We start from the raw sequence: 26,446 nt of genomic DNA, 5'->3' as shown, positions 1-26,446 counted from the left end.
TTAGGAATAGTGAAGAAAGGAAATCTGCATATTAAAAGCACTGATGCCAGACACGATGGCTCATGCTTGTAATCCCAGCACGTAGGGAGGCCAAGGTGGGGTGATCACTAAGTCAGGAAATCGAGACCATCCTGGCCAACATGGTGAAACTCCGCCTCTACTAAAAACATAAAAAGTTAGCCAGGTGTGGTGGCGAGCATCTGTAGTCCCAACTACTCAGGAGGCTGAGGCAGGGGAATTGGAGTTGGCGAGGTTGCAGTGAGACCAGATCTTGCCACTTGCACTCCAGCCTGGCAACAGAGCAAGACTCTGTCTCAAAACAAAACAAAACAAACCAGTGAAACAAAAGGCTGATAGGTCAAAACTGAAGAGTGAGTAATCACACTTTCAAAGTTCTGACTCTGACAAAATAGTCTCATACGTTGCTAATGTGGTGATTAACTAATAAAACTTTTCAAAGGAGCAACTTGGAAATGAAGGCTAACAGGTCTGTAATTCGGTAATTTCTAGAAATTAATACTAAGAAACCAATGACAGAAGCAATGATTTGCTTCTAATAGTCTGTTGGTTAATACAACAAACTAATGACAGAAGAACAACTTCAACATACCCTGTTTTAATTATTTTGTAGCTTCCTTGACTGGCTTAAATTATCCCTATATACCTTAAAAAAAAATTATTCTACACCAGTTTCCTGGGCCATGCAATAGACTGAATAGCAATGCTTTGGTTCTGAATTACTGCATGAAGCCGCTGGGGTGGATGGGTTGAGTCCTGCATATGTGACAGCTAACACATTCTCTTCATTTCTTGACCTTTGGAGCTTCAAGGCCTTGGCATGCACTGTTCCCTTTTCTGACTATTCTCTCCTCTGGCTAGAGAGCTCCTGCTTCTCTTCCCACTTGACAGATGCCATTCCAATATAATTTCAAAAGGTACAAAAGTCGCATTTACCAACTGTCACGTTCCTTCAAGAAGAAGATTTAGTCTTGCTCATCTTATATTTTGAGACAGGGTCTCACTCTATGTCCCAGGCTGCAGTGCAGTAGCACGATCTAGGTTGACTATAGCCTCGCCCTTCCGGATTCAACCAGTCCTCCCACCTCAGCCTCCCAAGTAGCTGGACTACAGATGTGCGCCACCACAACCAGCTAATTTTTTATACTTTTTGTGGAGATGGTGTTTCGCCATGTTAACAAGGTTGGTCTCGAACTCCTGGCCTCAAGCAATCCTCCCAAGGCACCTCACCTCACAAAGTCCTGGGAGTATGAGCGTGAGCCACCAGATCGGCCTTGCTCATCTGAATAACCCTCACAATGTCACACTGCATTTATGCTGTTGAAAGAGTTAGCTATGTCTCGGAGACAAGCCAGGGCTTCGTAAGCCTGAGGTGCTCTTACCTGGGAAACCCCACGCTACGTACAATGCACCTAACATTTGACATTCTCTGGGAAAGGTAAATGTGTCAAAGAACTCTTTGTCTCTTTATGTTTGAAATTCTTATCCTAGAAATAACTCATAATTTACAATAAATTATGATATCTCAGCACTCATTCATCGAAATGAGAAATTCCTGGGAAGTAGAAGACCTCATCGTCAGATTTTCAGGTAAAATATAATTTTATAAGCACTCAATTTAACATGTGGAAATCTAGACATGATGTTGAGGCCTTTGTTAATTTCAATTTTACCATTTTTGGGGGGTTTTTGTTTGGAGGCTGATTTTTTTTCTGTAACTAAAGCAGTTTTGTGTCTTTCTCAAAATATGTACCTTTTATATCCTGCTAACATAACCTCATTCTGTTACTAAACATTTAAATAAATGTCAAAACTACCTAGAATCCTCCTATTTACGCAGTGAAATCATCCAAGTCCCAATATACCCATAATCACTGTTAACAATTTCGTGTATATTCTTCCTGGCATTTTCCTTAAAAGCTTCATACATCATAGAGAAGACCAGAAATAACCCAAGTGCTGCAATGATAAATATGGAACATCATTTATGGTATTCTCTCTAGTAGCAATCTTTACAGTTTTCTGAAATCTCAAATTTTTCCACAATTCAAATGACTTTCTTTAGTAATACAGTAAAAGGAAATCTTAAAATTCAGAGTATCACAAGGAAACTGGCTGGCTGTGTCAACAGCACAGAAGTAGAGTCAATCACAAGAGAATTTACTCAATGATGGAAATGAGATGGAGCTACCAACATAATTTACGTGGAGCTAAAGGAAACACTAGAGAAGGTAAATGACAAAGGTAGACAAAGGTTGTGGTTTATGATGCTTTCATGGATACAATGGGCAAACATATTCTAACATTGACTAAAAGGCATTTGCGTTAAATATCATTTTTTTAAACTTTACCAGAATTGTCTACATAATATACCATGAGGATAATTGAAAGAATACCCAGAAAGACTTCCAGCGAAAAGCAAAAACAGAGCATAGGGATACAAGGGAAGGATTTCACTACCTTTTCATGCTTATACTGTCTCTGTAGCTGCAGTAACTTGGTAGCCTCTATCCACACATGGCTTTTCACATCTCTATCAACTAAAATTAAATCAAATACAAAATTCAGTCTCTTAGCCGGGCATGGTGGCTCATGCCTATAATCCCAGCACCGAGGTGGGTCAGGAGTTTGAGACCAGCTTGGCCAAGATGGTGAAACTCTGTCTCTACTAAAAATACAAAAATTAGCCAGTCAACATGGTGGGTGCCAGTCATCTCCGCTACTGGGGAGGCTGAGGCATGAGAATTGCTTGAACCTGGGAGGTGGAGGTTGCAATAAGCAATGATGATACCACTGAACTCCAGCCTGGGCAACACAGAGCGAGACCTTGTCTCAAAAAAACAGCCCAGCTCCAAAAGTTGAAGGAGCACAGGCAGCTAGTGGTTACTGTATAGGACAACACAGATACAGAACACTTCCAACATCACACAAACTGCTACTGGGCAGCAATGACCTATAGTGCTGATCATGCTGACCAACATGTCTGTTGCCATGTCTGCAGCAGTCCCTCGTCCCTCCGCCGCACTGCTACAAGCTTAGAACCCCCTCCTCACCACCATACCCCATAAACAGGGCAAAGCAGACAGAAGGTGAATCCTTTTCAGGGGGCAAATGCAGCAGCAGGCTGACAAATCACCTTAAATTTAGCAGCAGATGGATCGAGGTGGTAATCAGTCTAGCTTGTAGGGGAGGGTAGAAGGGGAAATAGAGATTGGTAGTGTTAAAGAGCCACAGGCTTATTCCGAAAACTAAAATCTGTAGGGGAAACTTCATATAAAACAAATACCCCAAAGGGTGATTTTTATTAGAAATGGTTTTAGGGGGCGGGCGCGGTGGCCCATGCATGTAATCCCAGCACTTTGGGAGGCTGAGGCTGGTGGATCACGACGTCAAGAGATAGACATCATCCTGGCCAACATGGTGAAACCTCATCTCTACTAAAAGAAAAATACAAAAATTAGCTGGGTGTGGTGGTGGGCGACTGTATCACAGATACTTGGAGTCTGAGACCAGAGTCATTTGAACCTGGGAGGTGGAGTTTGCAGTGAGCTGAGATTTTGCCGCTGCACTCCAGCCTGGCGACAGAACAAAACTGTCTCAAAGAAAAAAATAAATAAAGAAATGGTTATAGGCCACTTTAATGTAGCTTGACAGTAATCATCAACTAATACTCTGAACAAAGTGCCACTAAAACCTAGGCTGAGGTGGACTCACATTTTGCCACCTCCAGATACACACACACAACACTCTGGTATCACTGTATTGATGCCTTCACACACCAAAGGAGAGGGACAGTTAGCCTTCGAAGGGTACATTCATGGCTTCCAGAATACTTCTCATTCACTTCCCTCCAAATTCTGCAAAAGCATCCAAATGCTTCCCTGTCCCAAAAAGCCTGACAGAGCCACCAAGGTGGGAGAGCAGGAGCATGCCTTCAACACCCCAATGCCACTCATCACTGAAACAAAATCAAACATGACAGAGAGATCTGGCGTTTTGTTTTACTTAAGGAGGAAGCCACGATTTGCTCAGAAACACCCAGTTACTGGTAGAACTAGAATTACGATCCAATGTCAGTGCCCATTCCAACACATCAAATTTTTGATGCATTCAATATTGCTTGAGATGGCTACAGTCCAGGAATTCTGGTTTAATATGATTTGACAGATTGCAAAGTAACTGGTTGCATAACACAGCCTTTATCATTTCTAAAAAGCTGCCTAAAATAGACTGGCCTTAAGAATTTTCTTTCGTTGACCCTAACTTCGAGTTTGTCCCCATCAGATGCAATTCCATAGTTACCTTCTCCCCTCTGTCTGTGGCAGGCATCCCCGCCCCCCTGATCTAGCCTCCATCATATATCACATGCCAGCTCAGAAACTCTTGCTAAGGCTCCTCAGAGACTTCAGAATCCAATACTCTGTGCCCTGACAGGGGTGAGGTACCCCTCCTATCCAAACTAACACCTACTACACCTACAGGGCAGTTTTACCAACACAACTGAGGATGACTTGCTGGGAAAACTGAAGAGGCAATTCTTCCTTCTATATGTCAGAGCCACAGCAGTCAGCTCCCTAAGTCCTAGGGTGAGGCCTAATTATAAGACACTGGCATTCAGAACCTAGGAAGGGGGCAAACCAACTTGAAAATCATTCTTTAGGTGTCCTACTCTACAACAAACTATAACACTAACAGGACATCATGGGGTAACATGTATCTACAACCACAATGATGATCATCATTTAAATGTTTACATTTTTACAGGCACTAAGAACTTGAAATAAATCAACTGCATTAATCCTAAGAATACCACCTCTGAAGGGGAAAAAAAAAATTAGTGTCCCATTTTCTGAGCTGGAAAACAACAAAGAGAAACCGAAACAGAATGGTGGTATCAAGTTGGTTGCTTCTTTGAACCCTTGGTGGGACCCTGGGCTACACTTACTGGGATGACAGTGTGATCCTTCAACAATTTCCACTAGCAGACCTAAAGGACTGCGACCTCCTGGCCCCGAGCTGGCAGGAAGGTGGATGCCCAGCCATTCTCTCCAGGCAATCTGATACTCTGTATTAACAATTCCAGGGACAACCCAGACTGCCTTCGGTTTTACAGAGCACACATGAGAAGACCCAGCTTGCATTCTCAGAGATGCCTTCTTCAAGGCTGTAACATATAGAGATGTCCTGAGCTCTGTCAACAAATCCCTACCCGTACAAAAGGACAGGCAATCCCTCGCACAGACAGAGGGTCTAAGAAATTGGCCAGCGGGGATGTCAACATCCACTACCAAGAACAGCCACTTGATGGCGATCTTAACCTATTCCCTTGGAATTCTTCCATAAAGGGAGACCCCAGAAGTCTAGAAGCACCAAGCATTGGCTGCACAATGTGGACAGAGATAGAAAGGACATCCTGGCTGGACCTGAGTGTGCAGCAGTGCAGGTGTGCGGGGATGAATGGTTAAAGAAAGAACCCGACACCAGCATGCTCTGTTGGGTTCTTCTCCATCTCTAGACTTCTCTGGGGACTGGGCAGAAGTGGCTACAGGCTTGACAACTCAGGAGCATGGAAACCTCTCGAGCTCCATGGTGCATTCACACTGGGTTTCTCATGAGACTGAAATGCAAGTCAGATAGATGGCAAGAAACATTAGAGTAGATCAAGGGCAAGCTCCTCCTCCTTACTGTAGAAACTTGTTCTCTAAAACAGAGAAGGGCGGGAGGTGGGGGATGAAAAAAGTGCACTTTCCTTAGAAGGTGGGACACCTGTTGAATAAAACACTATGTCTTCTTCATTTAAATTGTCAAAGGAGGAAACTAAAAACCATGTGCATCTTGTGGGGAAAAAAAAGCTCTCCAGTTAAAAATAGAGAAACACTGTAAATTGCTGCACTCCACACTTCTATTTTTGGTAGCAGGAAGAGGAACTGAAGGGCTCTCTGAAACATCAAAACATCAAAGGGTGGGAGGGGGTTGATACCATCACATTACCATAAAATTGTCCACGGTCTTAGCTAGGATAATAACATGTTTCCGCAGAGGGTTTGACCTCACTTTGTATGATGGTTTCCTAACTCCTGGCTTCTCCATTTATAAAAAGAGTTCAGGCAGAGTGGAGACTTTGCCAACATTTTCCTCAGAGGAATTCAGAAAGTGCCAGCTGAGAGCCTTCCAGCTAACCCTTTAAAACTCTAACACTTTGCAACTGAACTAACTGGAAGGCCCTTTGAAATGACACTACGAACAAAGTCATGTTGTGGAGGCTACACTGCTGGGGAAGCCCCTAGGGAACAGACCACTCAAGATTCACTCTTCTAAATTTGCTTCAGAAGGAGGCAAGATGCTATTTTTTAAATATGCATTCAAAAGCATGGGTCCCTTCGTGAAAACCCCAGTTGCACAGGATGGAAGGAGACTACCAAAATTAACATTGTTTCAGCCTGGGCAATATAGTGAGACCCCCATCTCTACCCAAACATTTAAAAATCAGCCAGGCTTGGTGACACGTGCCAGGAGGCTGAGGTGGGAGGATTACTGGGGGTGGTGCACACAAGCTGCAGGAAGCCGAGACTGCGTCACTGCACTGCATCCTGGGCAACAGAAAAAAATACAAACAGTTAAATAAATTAATACTTAAAAAAACAGTTAAATAAATGATTACAAAATGGAGACCTTGGACTACCTTCATGCATCAGAAGGCAGCGTAACTTTGAGAGCTATGGAAAGCTAAAGGGACATTACCACATCAGAGACCGCCAGAGCTACCTGGGAGCCTCAGTGCATACGGCCTTCCCCGTCACCAAGAGAGGCAGTATCAAGCATGCCAGGCACCCACCTATGTGCAAAAAGGAAACAGAGACTCAGTTAAGGACTATCCTGATGACAAGGGCAGGGCAGGTTACACAAGACGACCTGTGTACAGAAACGGCTGAACCAGCCATTAGAGCCAAAGCATAAATGATGCAAGAACACTAGTAACAGGTCAGAGAAGAGTGTAGGGAGAGAAGGCCACGGGGCCTCAAGGCATGCGGGGTACAAATCACCCTGAAACACAAGAGACGGCACTCCTTGGATGTCAATGGCAGGGTACAGGTTTGGTCTTGCTAGTTTATAATCAAGGATGGTATGTCACCAGTAAACGCTCTCCCAATGGGCAGGTCCAAGATCATAAAACAGCTCATGTAGCCGGGTGTCGCAGTGGGTGCCTGGAGGCTGAGGCAGGAGAATTGCTTGAACTTGGGAGGTGGAGGTTGCAGTGGGCCTAAATCTCACCACTGAACTTCAGCCTGGGCAACAGAGCAAGACTCTGTCTCAAGAAAAAAAAAAAAAGAAAAAAAAAACCCACAGGTCCTGTTTCTCTCCTCATCCCTATATCTCCTTGAATAATAGACCTGTACTGTTTTTATGATCCTTGGGAAAGAAATTATGAAGAAGCTAAATCTGGGACTCTACAGAAGCATGTTAAAGCCTACAGAGGAAGCTAGGAGGATAGATGAGATTTGGCAGCAGGTGAGCTTAAAAATCAAATTGTAAATTAAGGGATTTATAGACTGTAGGGTAATTTCCCAAAAGCATATCTAATAATCACTCTTCTGGCTTTAAAGATACACCATACAGGACTCTAAACATTTAATGCGGCTCAAGTAATAGCAGGTTATTTCCAAAAGCTAAGTAAAAGGCCCTCTCAATGTGAGGTAAACTGGACCTAAGCACAGTCCATAACGGTAAATCTGAGAGTAATTAAAGCTACTTAAATACACATGCCACAGAAATCGAAGATTTTGGAAACACATGAGGTCTTTCTCTAGCAGAGGACAATATCACTTTACAAGAAAGAATGTTTTAAATAATAGATCCTATTCACAAACAAGTCACCTCTGCCTATAGGTGGCCCTATCTGGCGACCCTGCAGGGTCTTTCCTTTCTATTACATGAAAAGAATAAAAAATGGCTGGGAGTCACAATAGGCAGATAAGATGAATTACTGTTTAACAAATAGGATTCCCTCAACCTCAAAAGTCCTCAAATAATCCCACAATGCTTCCCCAAATAATCTATGACAACATAATCATCCTTCCAGGGCCACCACAACTGCCACCCCCTGCTCAAAAGCAGGCATTCCATCCAACCTTCTCAAAGGTCAGACAGCTCTACGGGTTTCCTGACTTAGCAGGAAAATGTTCTAGTATCGCACAAGCAAAAAAGAAGAAAAACAACAACAATAACAACAACAACAAAAACAAGGTGCAGATTAACATGGAGGTTAATTTAATCTACAATTAGAATGGAATAAAATGTCACCATCTCCAAGGCCTGCAGAGACCGTAATGTGCTCCCCACAAAGGCTTCTGTTGAAGCTCTAACCCCTAAGGTCTATGAGAAGCAATTCTACCCCACCATGGGCACTGTTGTCTTGGCATCCTCAAGGGCAACAAGGAGATCATGGGCTCCTCACAGGAATCGGTCTAACTAAATACACACCATACTATCAAAAGACATGACCTACAGATGTATCTGCAGAGTGCCTCTGGGAAAAGCCAAGTCTGGGACCCTAGTTCCAGAACTTTTAATGTTAACACAGCAGGCTAAGTATTCTGAATTCTCACAGATTACCAACAGTGGTGGCCAATGTGCTACATGAGAAAGGTGACATGGAAGAGAATCAGAAGGAAGCCTGCTCCAAAGCCATCTGCTCCGGGTGTGCACAACAGTTCAGAACAAAACCATGATGCCAGTTTAAGAGATTCTGACTCTAAGAATGTCACCATCTTTCCAATAGCAGGGTTCCTATTCAAACACTGTGCCTACATAAGCCTCTTCTGGAGCTGCTAAGGGGACACACATGGGCCTCAGGCCTTGAGGCACTTTCAGCCCCCAACAGACACTCTCAGACATCTGGCACATTCTGGGCAAACATCATACACCCATCTATAAGCATAACAGCTCATAAAAATAGATAGTGGTGTTGACAAACTCCAAACGAGCACATACATTTAAATACGTCAACTGGCCAGGCAAAGTGGCTCACGCCAGCAAAGCCAGCAGGAGGGAGGATCAACTGAGGCCAGGATCTTGAGGTTATATGGTGCTCCAGCTTCAGTAGCAGAGCAAGACTGTCTCTAAATACAAAAATAAACAGGTCAACTGTACAAAAGGGAGAAGGAAGAAGGAGGAACCTTTTCAGGGTGATAGGAAGGTACTCTATCTACCCTCCAGTGTCGGTCACTCGGTTAGGTGTGTATACTTGTCAAAACAAGATACACTCGAGATACGTGGTTTCAGTTTTTCCTTGGTTTAAACACACACACACACACACACACACACAGATCCAGAGTCAGAAGTTCTGAGTTCAAACGCCAATTTGACAACTTCTCTGCTACGTGGCCTTGTACAAGCTGCATAACACCTGAGGCCCATTAAACTAACCCAAAACATAGTAGTAAAAGTACAAAAATCATCAATTGAGAAGAGAATTTTTTAAAACTGTTTCTTAAAAACCCAATTTTAATTTAAACTACCAAGCAACATACCTTGTACCAAAACAGGGATGCAATGAATGTGGTTCAGAAAGCAAGGATACAAGGCCGACCCAATTCCAAGAAATTCCCTCTGGCTAAGGGGAAAATAAGATGAGCTGACATCTGGGGGCCTAGGGTGTCATGGTGTGAGCATTTCTAAAATGAAATCTGGAGTCCCAGTTGGCAGACTCTCAGTCCCCCAACAGAGAGAGGCACGTCCACAGCATGGCAACAAGAAGTGCTGGGGAGGGGGCAGGAGAGACGTGGGTGGCGAGCAGGTGAGCCGCTGAGCATGCTCATTCACACAACACAGACTTGGGAGATCCCAGGCACCAGAACAGAGCAGCAGTCAACACAAATGAAATTTACCTCTCAAAGAATTTACAATCAAATGTGGCTAGACAGGAATACACACACACACACACACACACACACACACACACACACACGCACGCACTTCCTCCCAGTACTACAATGTCAGGCAGTGAAAAATGCTGTGCAGACAGACAGACTTCATAAGCACTAATGAGTAACAGAGGCAGGTACCCTTTTTACTAGGATGTTCAAGGAACATTCCGGGGTAAGGGGGCATTTGAAGGGGAACCTGAAATGTACAGAGAGATCAAGTCACAGATGCTGGAAAGGAGAGAATTCTCAATAGAAAAATCAGTGAGAGCTAAACAGAGTATGCTTTGTGTAATTAAAGTAGCAGGAAGCCTGGAGTGGGTGAGGCAGAGAGAGACAGAAAATGACAACAGAGTGATGGGGAGGGAGCCGGGCAGGCAATCAAGTGGCCAGCATGAGGACATATTTAGCATTCAAATTAAAAGGATGGGCAGACACACCTAAATCAGGAAGAACACAACACAGACTAAGTTACACTTTTTTGTTTTCTAAACGGAATCTCACTCTGTCGCCAGGCTGGAGTGCAGTGGCGCAATCTCGGCTGACTGCAACTTCCGTTTTCTGATTTCAAGCAATTCTCCTGCCTCAGCCTCCCAAGTAGCTGGGACTACAGGCATGCACCACCATGCCCAGCTAATTTTTTTTGTATTTTTAGTAGAAACGGGGTTTCACCATGTTGGCCAGGATGGTCTCGATCCCTTGACCTCGTGATCCGCCCGCCTCTGCCTCCCAAAGTACTGGAATTACAGGTGTGAATTTACATTTTTCAAGGCTAGTGCTGGCTGCTGCCTGGAGAAATACAAAGGCAGAAGCTGAGAGAGCACCCGAGGCTGCAATACAACCCAAGCTAGACAATATGACAATGTGGAACAGAAGCAGGGGTGCAAGTTCAGAATCGAAAGGGATTGTGAGTTTCAAATAGGGTAGCTAAGGACTGGAGCAATGGCTCGCACCTGTAATTCTAACACTTTGGGAGGCCAAGGCAGGAAGGAGGATTGCTTAAGCCCAGTAATTCAAGACCAGCCTGGGCAATACAGCAAAATCCTTCTCTCCACGAAAAAATACAAAAATATTTGCTGGGCATGATGGCACATGCCTATAGTCCCAGCAACTTGGATTACGTATGTGTGTGAGGGTGGGTGGGGGGTGCTAAAGGGGAAGAATCGCTTGAGTCCAGGTGGTCCAGGCTGCAGTGAGCTGTGACTGCCCCCACTGCGCTCCAGCCTAGGGAATAGAGTATGACCCTATGTCTAAATAAATGAAATAGGTTAGCTAAAGTTGAATGCAAAATCTGAAAAAACATGTAACAGATGACTCCAAAGGTTTGGCCACCACAACTAGTAAAAAGGAACTGCCACTTACCGAAAAAGGGAAAGGGCATGGGGGGCCAGAAGCAGATGACAGACCTTGCATATACTTGGCTTTGGGACATCTTAAGTTCATGAGGCCTATCAAAAAACCACACTGGGCCAGGCACAGTGGCTCACACCTGTAAGGACTTTGGGAGGATCAGCTAACCCCAGGAGTTCAAGATCACCCTGTGCAACACAGGGAGATGCCATCTCTCCAAACAATTTAAAAATTACCTGGGCGTGGTGGCACCCACCTGTGGTCCAAGATACTCGGGGGATAAGGCACAAGGACACATGAGCCCGAGAGCTGAGGCCGCAGTGAGCTGTGGTCCAGCCAGTGCATTCGGGCCTGGGACACAGAAGGAGACTCTATCTCTAAAACATAAAAATTAAAAAAAAAAAAAAAAAAAACAGGTGGGTACAGTGGCTCATGTCTGTAATCCCAACACTTTGGGAGGCCCAAGCAGCTCAATCACCTGAGGTTGGGAGCTCCAGACCAGCCTGACCAAAATGGAGAAACCTTGTCTCTACTAAAAGTACACAATTAGTCAGACATGGTGGTGCATGCCTGTAATCCCAGCTACTCTGGAGGCTGATGCAGGAGAATCGCTTGAACCCGGGAGGCAGAGGGCGCAGTGAGCCAAGATCGTGCCGCTGCACTCTAGCCTGGACAACAAGAGGGAAACTCCATCTCCAAAAAGAATGAATAAATAAAATAAGTTTAAAAATCAAATGCAGGCCGGGCGCGGTGGCTCAAGCCTGTAATCCCAGCACTTTGGGAGGCCGAGGCGGGTGGATCACGAGGTCGAGAGATCGAGACCATCCTGGTCAACATTGTGAAACCCCGTCTCTATTAATACAAAAAAATTAGCTGGGCACGGTGGCGCGTGCCTGTAATCCCAGCTACTCAGGAGGCTGAGGCAGGAGAATTGCCTGAACCCAGGAGGCGGAGGTTGCGGTGAGCCGAGATCGCGCCATTGCACTCCAGCCTGGGTAACAAGAGCGAGACTCCGTCTCAAAAAAAAAAAAAAAAAAAAAAAAATCAAATGCAGCAGTCAGGCAGGCAGCTGGTGTTCAGGCGATGTTCAACCACGGTAAATGCTGCTGAATGAGCAATTACAGCCCAGAATAAAGGAAATGTGGCTTAGGCAATCACTACTGACCTTGATAAGTGGCCCGACGTGAGGGGTTCGAAGGTGAATAGCAAAGAAAGGCTGGAGGATATTAATATGAATATAAATAGAAGGGCATGGAGAAAAACCCTTTACACATTTTCTTTCAAGGGACTCTGCTATAAACTAAGAGAAGGACAGAGCAGGCAGGAGATAGAAGAACCAGGGAGGCTTTATTATAGGAAAATTAAGAACATGTTTACAATGGTGGAAATGAACCAGTGAAGAGGGGAAAATAATAAAGAAAGGAGGGATCATTTCCAGTGTGATGCCATGGGGGAGGGGTGATTAATTCTGTCCACAAAGAAACTAGAGAGACCCTTATAGAAGGAACTTCAGCTTTAAAAAAGAAAAGGAAAAAAAAAAAAAAATCCCAAACTGGGCATGATGATGCATGCCAGTAGTGCCAATGACTCAGAAGGTGAAATGGGAAGATTGCTTAAGTCCAGGGATCTGAGGTCAGCCTGGGCAACATAGCAAGACCCTGTTTCAAAGAAAAAAAAAATCTAGACTACAACAAATTTCCATCCATGTGCCTTCCACACTTCTCTGAAGCTGAACTTCTGTAAGAACCGACACAAGCAGGAAAACACTGTAGCAAATAGGCCCAACTCAAGCTCAGACTGCTCTCCCTTCTGTCTCCCCACGGACACCACCTCCTCCACCCTACAGCCTACTCCACTCCCAGGTGACACTACCTGAGTGCTGTGTCCCTCCCACTTAAAGGAGTCCAGGATTTGATGAAAATGATGATGCAATCAGGGACACAGAGCGCAGCTCACTGAGCTGACAAAGGAGGTGGGCTGAGAGAACAAGAGGGACAGTGGGTGTCAAGCACAAAGTGACCTGAAAGAGGAGCACATTAACCTCCTCAGGCACTTCCATTCTTAACGCTCCAGGAAATGCGTGCGAGCAGCCATGCCTACTAGGAAGCGTGGCGCCTCACTGTCACTTAAACTGGATTTCTGGTTCCAATCGGGCTTCAGCATGATCCATGCCTTCCCGTTAAGCTTCTCATCAAGGCTCAAAATTCCTCATCTGTAAAATGATGAGTTTGACCTGTATACCTCTAAAAAGACCCTTCCTGCTCTAGCAGTCCTTAATATTGCATACCATTCCTTTGGTGTCAGACCCATACAAGTGACTTGGCCACCAACACTGGCCATTGCAGCCATTTGTCACACTAGATGCTGACACCAAAGGTCCAGTCAAATATTTGCTGACCACGCCATGCCAAGCTCTTGCTCAGAAAACTCTCCTGTCTTTCAAGGCCCCTTTGCAAGGTTCATGGAAATGCAACTTTTCCTGTATCCTAGGACTGGGCCTCTGGCATCAGCTACCTCCCTGCTAGCCTCCTGCACTGACCCATACACCTGTTTGGTTTTTAAAGTGTTTATCCTACAGTATTTTATCCTGCTTCACAGGTTAAGTTGTACCTATTTTTCTCATGTTAAAACATGCATCTCATGATTAAGATGTCCCACATTCATAATTGGAAGCATTGTTTGGTTCTTGCTTACTGATACATAAAATAACGGTGCATCACTCAATGACCTCTTAGAGGAGATGAAATAAGGTATTAGGACTTGGCCAAAATAGGCAACCCGAGCTCAGTTTTTATACCCACAATGCCTCCCACATAGCAGAAACTCCAATACTGACAGAATGAAAATCTGACAGAAATGCCCCACCTACATCACTAAGTAAAAAAAACAGCTGAGAGACAAAGAGCCCAAGCCTTCTCGACTTTTCACAACAAATGTAGCTTGCATAGTAAACAAAAAATAAGTTGTTTTCAACTGTGAAGCCTTTCATTTCAGCCAGCTTTCTTTCACACACAGTGTGTCGTCACATCGGGGGACACAGGAGAGGAAAAGTGAAGTCTGGAGGCCAAGACACAGGAGTGTCAGAGAAAACTCAAGCTGCAGCTGGCCTCCCTACAGCGTACAGAGAAGCAGACTAGCGCACAGACATCAGCACTTCGGTGAAGCAGAAGCAGAAGCCACTTTCTTCAGACAAAAATAATAATAATAATGATAATGATAAAGTAGAGACCATCTCTAGAACAGCTAGACCTGAAAGTCTCCAGGAAAATCAGAAGGAACAGGGGGTGCCCCTTCACAGATGGAAGGTTACTATATACCCCAGACGCTTATTTCAAATATAGCCCTTAAATAAACTTACATAAATCAGACCATGTGACCTTTTTTATTCTGACTCACAAATATGTTTTTATGACTTGTGTGAATATATTTTGTGAACAATGAAATCACAGTTGGGCCCACATTTCATTCCATACACATCAAGAATCTTTGGAAATCACTGAAAGATTCTGAAAGGAGTTCAAAATTACATTTTTAGAATGGGGGAAGGGGGACTGGGTGGGGGTGAGGGGGTGGGGTGGGGGGGGTTGGCTACAGAATGTCCTGTATCTGCACTTCCAATATTGGTCCTTGGCTACAAATTGGCAGCTGTTGCCAGAACGTCCATGCACCGCCCCTCCAGTGAGAGCGCAGCCAGCCAGAGCCACAACAGCATTAAAAACACAACACTCTAAGTGAGGAAATGGAAACTAACGGATGCATCTGTGTGTCTCTGACTGAAGAGAGGAGGATAACCAATTCGGAGTCTACATTTTTTGATATAATCTATCAATTCAATTACAATCCATAAATAAAGGCCAGAAACATGTTCAATAAATACTTACCAAGCCCTTCCAAGGTTCCCGTTCCCAGTAAAAAATTCTACTTACCTCCTTCCAAAGAATCAGCTACTTAAAAAAGTCAAGTCTTCCTACAAAATCTTGTTTTTGGAATGCTATCTTTATGAAAAGATCCAAAATTACATCTCCTCATCCATGTGGTGGCTAAAAGCGTGGGAGCTGTAATCCAGAAACTATGGGAACTCTGATCCACAAAGCCTGCATTTATATCCTGGAGCTTCCACTTAATAGTTGGGTAGGCGAACTGCTAATCCACTCTTAGTATATAGTTCCCTCATCTATAAAATTGCTTGTTCTGAAGACTAAATGAGTAACAGCTAAAGTACTAGAACAATAACAGGAAAATAATGAGAACTCAATGTAGGCTGGCCATCACAAGTACTGCCTGGGGTAAGTCTAAGGAAATCAATCCAGGGTCCCTTAAATCTCGTCAAGAGTGTTTTGCTGGCCAAAGGACTTGATCTGAGATGACATTTATAGGAAGCAAATGAAATTCAAATACAGCTAATAGCTCCCCTCCCTGACTGTGTAATTATGTGTACTCACTATTTGTGTAGCATGTTATTATTTAAATGTCCCTAATTTCAGCCCCAGCAGGCCAAGGGCCCTCGAAGAGTGGCCAAGGTCTCAGCCTCTGCCAGTCCTTTCTAAAGCTTTTGTCAATTTATTACATCCATGAAAAGTGGCATTATCTACAACAGAAAGTAGACACAAAATCAGCAAATCTTACCACCTCACATGTAAGCCCAGCAATAACCAACGAGCTGTAACGATGGCATCAGTTGCTACACAGACAACTCATGAGGCTATTCAAAACTCCCATTTCCTACCAACAGTGGGGCCAAAAAAAATTTCATTCCTTGTCACTATATAACCACAAAAACAAGAATGAGAGCAAACATGGATATTATGACATGAAAAATGAGTTGTCTACACTATCTTATGTCTGCTCGGGTTATTACGAATCACAGACCTGCAGAACCAGGGCAGCTGAGCTCACCTACTCAGCTACGAGCTGCAATGTTCACTCACTGTTTCCAAGCACTGGATACCCGACCTCCTTCACACAAATGAAGGGCAAAGGGCTGCTTGTTCCTTACGCCAGCTTGCCAATAATTTAGAAGTCACGTTTATTTTATTTACAAATTATATAAAAATTCTGTAAAATCCGTTCTGCTGTTATTTTTAAATATTACAGTGAAAACAAATGATTTTTCCACACAAAACCTTCCAATAAGCCAATATTATTTTCCAATAATAAAAGATCCAGAAACAATCCTGTTTAAAACAAGAAATGGGAAAAACAAAACAAAACATCTTCTTTTCGGTATTCCTGTTGCAAAGCTCCAATGCAGTTTTCATGCATTCTATCTTGAAAAAAAGTACTGGATTCAAAGTTTCAGGACTTCAGCTGCAATTCCAATTCTGCTACTGTGAATTCAATACCTGTGTGACCTTAAGAAAGTCACTACCACACCTAACAGTCATAAAGGCCCCATGATGGGGCTTTCACCTTACAGATGGAAGCACTAGAGCTCTTGGAGGCACGTCACTGTCCCCAAGCTAAAAAGCATGAAAAAGGACACAGAGGGAGAAGGTCCCACCACCAGCCCCCACTCTGGGGTGAAGGGATACGTTTTCACCCTTGCCTGACCAGCATCAGATGCCACCTCCTAGCAATGGCTCTGGACTGGACAATCTTAAAATTGTACCACCAGACAAATTTCTGTGACAATTAAAAATGAACCAGTGGAAACACTGACATTTGAAAAGGGCTCTTACAGGGTGGAAACTAAGCAAAAAAAAAAAAAAAAAAAAAAAAATAGGGCCCGGTGCGGTGGCTCACGCCTGTAATCCCAGCACTTTGGGAGGCCGAGGCAGGTGGATCAAGAGGTCAAGAGATCGAGACCATCCTGGTCAACATGGTGAAACCCCGTCTCTACTAAAAATGCAAAAAAAAATTAGCTGGATGTGGTGGCACGTGCCTGTAATCCCAGCTACTCAGGAGGCTGAGACAGGAGAATTGCCTGAACCCAGGAGGCGGAGGTTGCGGTGAGCCGAGATCGCGCCATTGCACTCCAGCCTGGGTAACAAGAGCGAAACTCCGTCTCAAAAAAATAAATAAATAAAATAAAATGAAAAAAATAAAATTGAGAAAAGCACAAAACTTGCACGACTTAAAAGCATTACAGTCCGTTATCTCCTGTGATAGGCTTTGGCTCTGTCCCCACCTAAATCTCAACTTGAATTCTATCTCCCAGAATTCCCACATCGTTGTAATTGAATCATGGGCGCCAATCTTTCCCGTGCTATTCTTGTGATAGTGAATAAGTCTCAATAAAACTGATGGGTTTATCAGGGGTTTCCGCTTTTTCTTCTTTCTCGTTTTCTCTTTCTGTCGCCAGGTAAGAAGTAAGTGCCTTTCACCTCCCTCCATGATTCTGAGGCCTCCCCAGCCATGTGGAACTGTAAGTCCAATTAAACTTCTTTTTCTTCCCATTCTTGAGTATGTCTTCATCAGCAGCATAAAAAAAACCTAATACACCCTGCCTCCACTCCCACTAACCTATCCTCTTGTTTCATTTGACATTTAAATGTTTCTATAAGATAGTACATGAGTGACGGCCGACTATAAAGTATCCATTCAAACTAAAGGGATTTACAGAAGAGCATGCATATAAATACACACATATATACAAAGACACACACACACGTCCATATGTATATGCACAACACAGCTTGCAGTTACAACTACCCCTACTCCCACAACCTCACCAGTCCAAAAGTCTTGGTTTCTCCCTACTGTTTCAGCTTACTCTGGATCATACTCCCAAACACCTACAGAAGAGGAGCTCTTCCCATGATACCAATTCTAGTTTCCTGTTCTTCCCAGCAGCTCCCCAAAATAAGAAAGCACAGGTTAACATGGTAGTTGCCTTGAAAATAATGATTTTTTAAGAGACAGTCTCGCTCTGTTGCCCAAGCTGGAATACAGTGCTGTGAACACAGGTTAATGCAGCCTTGACCTCCCCTGGGTTCAAGTAATTCTCCTGCCTCAGCCTCTTGAGTAGCTGGGACTAGAGGCATCTGCCACCATGCCTGGCTAATTTATAATAATAATAATAATAATTATTATTATTATTACTAGGAAAGACAGGGTCACACTTTGTTGCCCAGGCTGGTCTTGAACTCGTGGGCCCCAGCAATCCTCCCTCTTCAGCCTTTCAAAGGGCTGGGATTACAGGCAATAGCCACCACAGCAAGGAAAATAATGATTCTTAAAAAACACTCAAGTTATGTTTACTTAGACTGCTACAGAAATCCAACATACAGAATAAAAAAAAATGTAACCTTGGACTGCAGCCTTCACAAAAACCCACAAAACACAAACGAGAAAAAGGCATATTCACAGCAATTTCACAACCAAAAGAGAAGCCTCCATGTCTCTGTATTCTTTTTAAAGACTTAAAGTCTTCATCTTAATGAAAAGCAAACTAGCATGACAAACACTAACCATCCCTTATGAAGGTGGTGCCAGAATAAATAAAAAGCCTTCAATGATCCCAACGGGGCATCTTTGCCAACTTAAATTTTCTCCTCAGTATCATCAAGCCCTTGACTATGCCAAAGCTACACCTACATTTGGCCAAGTGGCTAATAGCACTGGTTGCTTCCGGAATGACAAACGTTAGCTTGTATTCGTTCACTCAAATTTCACCTTTCTTAAATCAAGGACATCTGGCTAACTGCTTGTTCTAAAAGCTGGTGTTTCCCCCTTAAGAAAAGATGGGTGTTTTTGTTTCCACTGTTGGCAATTCCAAGAAACACTAAGGCATTATACCACTCCTGAACAGCACCGTTCAGCATCAAAACCACACAATCTCACAGCAGAGCAGCCACCGCTCCACTCTAAATGCAGGATTAAGGATCTTCTCCTTCGTACCCAATCCCCCACATTTAAGCAAGAAACATTGGTCAACAGGAATCAATGACAATAAACACATCAAATGTTCTCCAACTTGACACAAGGTTTTTAGTTTACTGTATTATCAAGCAACAAATGGCTAGGGTCCCTATCTGCTGGAGACCCACATAAAAAGGCAGACTGCCTTATAAGAAAGTAACTATGAGGGTCTAAATTGAATGCTATGGCAATAGATTCCACAACTTATTTGGTTTTCTGCAAATGCTAAGACTCAAAATGGGCCTTTCTCATACATGTTGGCTGAGATTTGTTGAGGGACGCACACATGACTGAGCCACTATGGCCTTAATGGTTGACCTCCAAAGCCAAGTCACCCATAAGAAAGAAAACCCGGGAGGGTGGTCAGAGGCTCTTGTTTCAAGTCACGCAATAGCAGAAGGAGACTCAGGAAACTCTGCCATGGCCCCATAAAAACAAAGCAGCAACAGGTACCGCCTGTGAGCACGAGTTTCAACAGGAGGCTGCCAGATAACTCACCTGACAACTAAGGTGGTGGGAAACAAATTGGAAGCCATGGTGAACCTCTCGTTTTCCGCCCTGACACTCCATATATGCTGACTCTCCTAAAACTACAGCCACAGCTCTCCAAAAAGAACAGAACCAGCTCTTATCTCCTTGCCCCAAGGAAGCATAAGCCAAAACATGGTCAATTCATTCACTTTAACTGTAATCCCGATAAGTGCACAAAGACATTATAGAATGTCACTGCATTCCCACGATATGTAATAGTAAACTACACATTTGTCCTCAGATGCTTTCTGTTAGATGACTTCATCTGTACCGTAAGTACCCTGTTCAAAACAGACATGAGAACAAACTCAGATTGGAACAAGTTTCTTTCCAGGCATCAAGGAGCCAAGTGATAACCATCCAGGAAGCAGCACCATTCTGAAGGCATGGGAATTCTAAGTCACAGCATACTTGTCCCCACTACAGCAACCTGCCCGGCCTGATCAACAAGAAAGGAAGCAGGGATGAGAAGCCTGTTGGGCCAGAGAGCAGGAAAGGCAGTAGACAGAAAGATTTAGGCTACTTCCTGTACGACCCGGGGACAAGAATTAAAAACTCCATATTTCAGCAAGATCATCAGAGTTCTACTCATGTACCTGTGTGGAAAGACATATACATATAGAAAAACCAGCAAGACAGGACCTACAGAATAGACTAAGGCATTTTGTCCACTATATAATGCAGTACATAAAAGAACATAAAAATAAGCCTATAAACCCAACAGGATGTCTGGAGTGCAGATTCACCTAGCCTACAGACTGTCCTGAAGTGCCTACACTAGGAAACACAAGCTGCCAGAACACATCCAATTCAGAAACAAGGTCATGCCCAGAGATATCGTACGTTCCAACAAGATATTCCAACGAGAGTCAACTCACCATTCACAGTTTTCAGGCTCCCAGCAATGCCTTCCCCATGCTGCCTCTTCTGGGCATTCTTGAACTCCTTCAGAGACAAATAAAGGACTTTACGTACCACCCGTTCTTCTGACCACGGAATCCCATCACTGTCATCCTGGAGAAACATAAGAGAGGAGTTACTGAATAGAAAGCAAGCCAATATTCAGAGTCAAAATAAACCTTCTTTTAGAGGAATTTCCAAACAAGTACTGTGTGACCAAGACCCAGTTTTGGAGGTCAGAATTACACCCATAAGGTAAAGGGACAATGGCCTTTCTGGACAGACCTCGAACAAGTGAACCCACAGACTGTTAAAAAGAATGAAAGCAGGCCAGGCGTAGTGGCTCACACCTGTAATCCCAGCACTCTGGGAGGCCGAGTTGGGTGGATCAACAGAGGTCACGAGTTCAAGACCAGCCTGGCCAACATGGAGAAACCTCACCTCTTTTTTTTTTTTTAAAGCAATACACTTTCTCACTTCTTTAAACGCCCCAAATCCAAATACCTTCATCAATTAGTAAACAGTAGTTTTATATTCGACAAATTTCAGAAAAAAGTGTTGTCATATCCACAACCAGAAGGAAAATGAATCATTTTCCTGGAGAGTTTTAAAAAGTGAGCAATACCACAGTGTACACTGCAATACAAATACATACAGAACTCTTAAAAATGTTGCTGTCCCACTTGGGAGTTGAAAGGATACAGCAGATATAGGTGCTGTGCATTCAAGGAATTTACAGTCCAGTCAGAAGACATGGAATCGGATCTGCATTGGACACTTGAGTAAAAGAATTACAAATAAAAGGAGAGAATACTGCAGAGGAAGACAATCGATCTTGGTGGCATACAACTGGCATGAATTTTTTTAATGTACACATTAATGATGGTTCTTGAAGGTCTCATTTAAAAGTAGTAAACTTGTGTCTGTTGCTCCAGATTGAATGCAGAGATGCCAAAAAAACGAACAGCCACCCCAGAGACTATTCCAGCAATTCCAGTCATAAAGACATAAAGAAAGATTCAAATTTCAAAAGCACTACAGAGGGGAGAAAAAACATATACAGAGACTTGAGACAGAGCAAGAGGTAGAAAGGCAGATGTGGTTGACAACAGTAACTAAAGCAAGGTAAATGAGAAGAAACACATGTTTAAAGAATCAGCAGATTAAGTCATTATAGTTTTTACTATTAGATGATGATTCACATGGCTAAGGATATTCAGAGGTTCAATTCTGTAGCTATATGCACAGTGTCTGTTAATCTAAGAAGGACTTACATTCACACACCTACATCAAAGACTTAAACATTTTATAATAGTTCATTTTAGAAATGTAAGCATTTGAGCACAGATATTTTCAGCCCTAAAAGAATAAGAAAAATGGCTGGGCACGGTGGCTCACACCTATAATCCCACCACTTTGGGAGGCAGAGGTGGGTAGATCACAAGGTCAAGAGATCAAGGCCACCCTGGCCAACAAGGTGAAACCCCATCTCCACTAAAAATACAAAACAAACAAACAAACTAGCTGAGCGTGGTGGTCCACGCCTCTAGTCCTAGCTACTTGGGAGGCTGAGGCAGGAGAACTGCTTGAACCCAGGAGGCAGAGGTTGCAGTGACTGAGATCATACCACTGCACTCCATCCTGGTGACACAGCAAGACTCCATCTCAAAAATAAAAAAATTAAAAAAAAAAATAAGAGAAAGAGGAAAGAAAGAAAGAAAAACATTAATATCCCAGGTAAAATCACCATTTTGGATATTCAGGTTCCCTTTTTTCAAAGAGAATGCCAAATATCTCATGGGCAGTCTAGTGCTGTTCTACTTGTTTATACAAAAGAATAGATTTTTACTCCCTAACACTGAAGGATCATGGAAAACTTCCAGGGAACTCAATGAGAAGGCTAGATGATCTGAGATATCCTCCAGCACGTATATTCCTGTACCCTGCATACAAACTTCATTTTAGAAATCCAGCCACAGAGACTCTAAGCCCTAAATAACTTAAGCTGCACTTTTGTTAAGCTTCAAGGATTTCCTAGAATGAGAGTAATTCTCCATCTCCTAGCAAGGGGAAGAAAGGCCTGAGGAAGGAAGCTAGGATTTCCACCTGCTCCTTGACATGCTTCATACCCAGAGGTCTGCCAGGCTGAGATTTCTGATTGCTGGGCAGTGCCTCTAGAAGAAGGAGGTACATCCTGTCTTCCTCCCAACTCTCCTGAGACAACCAAGACATTCACAGACCGGGATAGGGGTCAGGGTTCAGACACGAAGGCTAAGAGAAGTCCGCAAACCTTGCCTCAACCTCACAAGAGAAACACAATTTCTAACCTGCTCCTGGGTGTAGGTCACTGGAGACTTTCCCAATCAAATGATTAAAAACCCGGAAAAATGCAGCACTCTGACCAGACTCCATTTGAGGAACCCAAATAACCAACCTGAGTATAACGCAGCTGACTTGACACAACACATGAAAAGCATGACATAGCTGAGTTTATCTTTACAGCCACTCCCTTGGGTTTGCAAGAAAGCTCTCCTAATATATTAGCTGCAACTGAATGATGGTGTTAACCGCAAGAGGAGTTAATGCTTATTAGGCTGAAATCTACCTCTTCAGCAGCCTCAATCTATTCACAAAGGCTGCCAATCCACAAAGGCTCCCAGGCAGAATTCACCACCAGGTTCCTATTCTCATTGTTCAAATCTCCACAACAAACAATGACACAACTATTATTTCCTACATGTACACAGTTTATAAATTATAAGGCCCCAAAATAGCTTTCAATGTAAAACTTCCATCACGATTTATCGCATCCTGAGCAGGCTAGTGCCTTCATCCCAACTTCAAGCTCCAGCTGAGAGAATCATCCCCCTACAACTAATGTCTAATTAAAACATAAGCCATGTGAGGTGAAAACCGCGGCAAAGGAAGTGCATTTAATGTTCAGTTACTGACACAAGCAGCTTCATTACACCTATAAAGTATTTTAAATACAGGAGAAGCAAATCCATGACAAAGATTATGGGATTTCAAATGCTAGACATTAAAATTCAAACTTAAAAACACACAACACACAAGTGTTCTTTTGTCATCTACACTGCTGGTTGAGACTTGTCACCTGCTTCCTTAATGCTGATGCAAGACACAAATGTAGTAGACAAGTTGACTCTGTGCTGTTCACAAAATTATTACTAGTAGGTAGTAATTCCAAACAGTCCCAATGTAACTGCCTTTCCCAACTGTAGAGTCATGGTGAATCATCCTAACCTTATACTCCTCTAGCAGAATGCCATATGCAGACAGCAAAGGTATACCTGCACTCAACCTATCCAAGACAGAGCACAGGAGGGCCAAAAGGAATGTCCTTCCAGTTTAATGCAAACTCTGCTGTAGCCATGTCATTTGTTAGGATCAACCAGTACTGAACGCTCTAAAAAACAGCCCACATAGAACTCTATCATCAGAGGTCAAGTAAACTCAAAATACATATGCCAAATACAGAGCTTCCTTTCAATTTTCTTTCTCAACAGCTATCTTAATTAGCCATTTAACTATGGGGTAAGGAAATCATTTCTCTTGTTCATCACTGTATCCCAGCTCCTAAAACATGCCTGATACATAAGAGCTGAATAAATAGTTCTGGAATCAATTAGAAACTCAACGGAGCTCGGTCTCACTATTCCCACTGACATTTATTTACCCCGACTGGCCCTGCCTGTGTCTAATCTCAGGCAACACCCAGGGTCGGAAGTCACACTGCTATCCTCATAAAATACTCCGGACAGTGAATAATCCCAAAGGGCTCAGCCACACGTCTGAGTCTGGGCAGAGGCTGGTGTCCTCCACAGTGCTGCCACCACTCTTTCCTCAGCCACTATGCAGTGTTCCCTGCAAGAAAAAGTGTCCCACTAGACATCCACATGGCCTTACATAGCTAACAACTCTGTCACACTCCCTTTTGCTAAATATTGACCAATTATTCTAGCTATTCTTCCCCTATCTCACCTATGACATCTGTTCAGGCTCCTTCTATGTTTCCCAGGAACCTCTCATGACGCTCTTCCCTCACCCTCTATATCCAATAATTCATTCTCAATCACACGTTCAAGTCAACTAATATCCCATTTACACCTCACTGTCTGAAAATCCAAATCATACACTTGCCCTCTGTAAACCACTGCAGGCCTCTTGGCTCCCCAGAGGTAGAATCAGTCGGGGTTTGACAGTGCAGCGCAAAAAACAGAACTCTTGGCCTGCTCTGGAACGATCCACAAAACCAAGCACAGTTTGTGTGCTAACAGCCACCCTAACCTAACATCCACTCTGGTTAGGGTCAGTTTAATACAGAAGACACAGGAATAAGACCTTTACAGGAAAAGTGATGGCTCCTTTTAAACTAAATGATTATTGCCACTTATTTGAAAAGAACTGGAGAATTTCTTATCAAAAAGAACAATTGGTCAGGAATCAAGCTTGTAAAGGTCATAAGATTTTTTACTAAAATTAGTAAAAAAGGACTATGCCAAGTGGTTATGGTACAGGTGGTCTATGGGCCACAACATGGTGTTGCAAGGACATGGGGATTTGTATGATCTCTAACCTGGACCGTGAGCCATTCTACTTTAAGGCAAAAAGGAGTACAGGATGACCCCTCATTATCCTGAGTTCTATACCTGACACAAAGTACCAGCGCCCAGAAAGTAAGCACATGACAGCATCACATGCCTTTTATCAGACAGCACCATGTAACAACTCTCCACTGCTGACGGTCCAGGCTAGAGATTCAACATATGCTTCCACAACCTTGTAAATCCAGGTGGTGGTCCACAGACCACCCGAACTTTAACCACTCAGCATCCTGTTAGAAATGTAGACTCCTGGGTCCCATCCAGATCTAGGCGCTCAGAATCTGCATTTTATCTGGATGCCCAGCTGATTCCTATACACAGTCAAGTTTCAGAAGCTCTGCTCTGCACAATGGGACCCCATCTTGTGCCTATATTCCATCAGAAAGAAAAGATGAAACACCCAAGAAGAATGCTTCAAACGTCCATCTCCTGTGGCCAGTATTACTGTCAGAATTCACATGTCTATAAATATACCCTGAGAAATCTTTGACTCCGCCTTCAGTGATCAAAGAGCACAGGGGAAACAAAAGGACATGGCACTATGTACTGCTAGTTCCTTTCATCATTCCTTATGTGACACAGTCTCTCAAACCCTCCTCTTTTGGTTACTCAACTGGGGATGACTTCTCTTTAAAACACAACGACCAGAATTAAACATACATTCGAACATGTGAATAATCCTCCATAATCCTCCAGAACAGAACCAACACATACAAGAAGATCAATTCTCTTTCCATGCACTGTCTCATTACACTGTAGGCTCTCATGAGCTTGCAGTTAACTCTACCCTCCAAGGTGACTGTTTCTTTGTGGGTGGGATAGGGAGGAAGTAAAAGTATTGCATCACAGTGAAACAGGAACCAAATGAAGAACCCAACCCAACCTAAATCACAGCTCCCAGTGATACAATGTTATGTTCCTGTGATACTCTCCTCTACTCATTTTAAAGAGAAAAAACAACAAACATCAAAAGTAAAAACTTGTGCAGGCCAGTGAAAGAAAGCTATGTGTGCATAATATAAGCAAGTTGTATTCAGACCAGGTTAAAGAACTGTTTCACTACAAGACAAGAAGGTATATGAGCCACATTTTTAAAAATTACATTCTTTTGGTATACTATATAACTACACCAAGAGCTCTTATAATTTGTGTCAAGGTTGGCTGGATCACCTACCAAATAAAAGCCTTTACAGGCTGCTGTTCTCCAGTGATAGCCAACTCTTCAATAACATGGGCCCT

General features: G+C 43.3%; 1 protein-coding gene across 4 annotated transcripts in view; it reads right to left on the bottom strand.

Moving 5' to 3' along the window:
* JARID2 (jumonji and AT-rich interaction domain containing 2) overlaps window positions 1–26,446 on the bottom strand; it is a 281,796-nt gene that overhangs the window by 132,838 nt on the left and 122,512 nt on the right. For 2 of the 4 annotated variants that reach the window (XM_064362994.1, XM_064362996.1), the window contains exon 2: window positions 20,561–20,696. The exons of 1 other annotated variant lie outside the window; for it this stretch is intronic. In XM_064362994.1, the coding sequence (XP_064219064.1) occupies window positions 20,561–20,696 (136 nt within the window). Of the gene's footprint in view, window positions 1–20,560; window positions 20,697–26,446 lie in introns of those variants that run through there. One more of the 4 variants, XM_064362999.1, reaches the window with a different exon arrangement.

The sequence above is a fragment of the Aotus nancymaae genome, unplaced genomic scaffold (assembly GCF_030222135.1).
Source record: "Aotus nancymaae isolate 86718 unplaced genomic scaffold, 86718_ANA_hifiasm-v0.15.2.pri h1tg000051l, whole genome shotgun sequence".
Taxonomy (NCBI): Eukaryota; Metazoa; Chordata; class Mammalia; order Primates; family Aotidae; genus Aotus; species Aotus nancymaae.
This window is presented reverse-complemented; position numbering and strand designations above follow the sequence as displayed.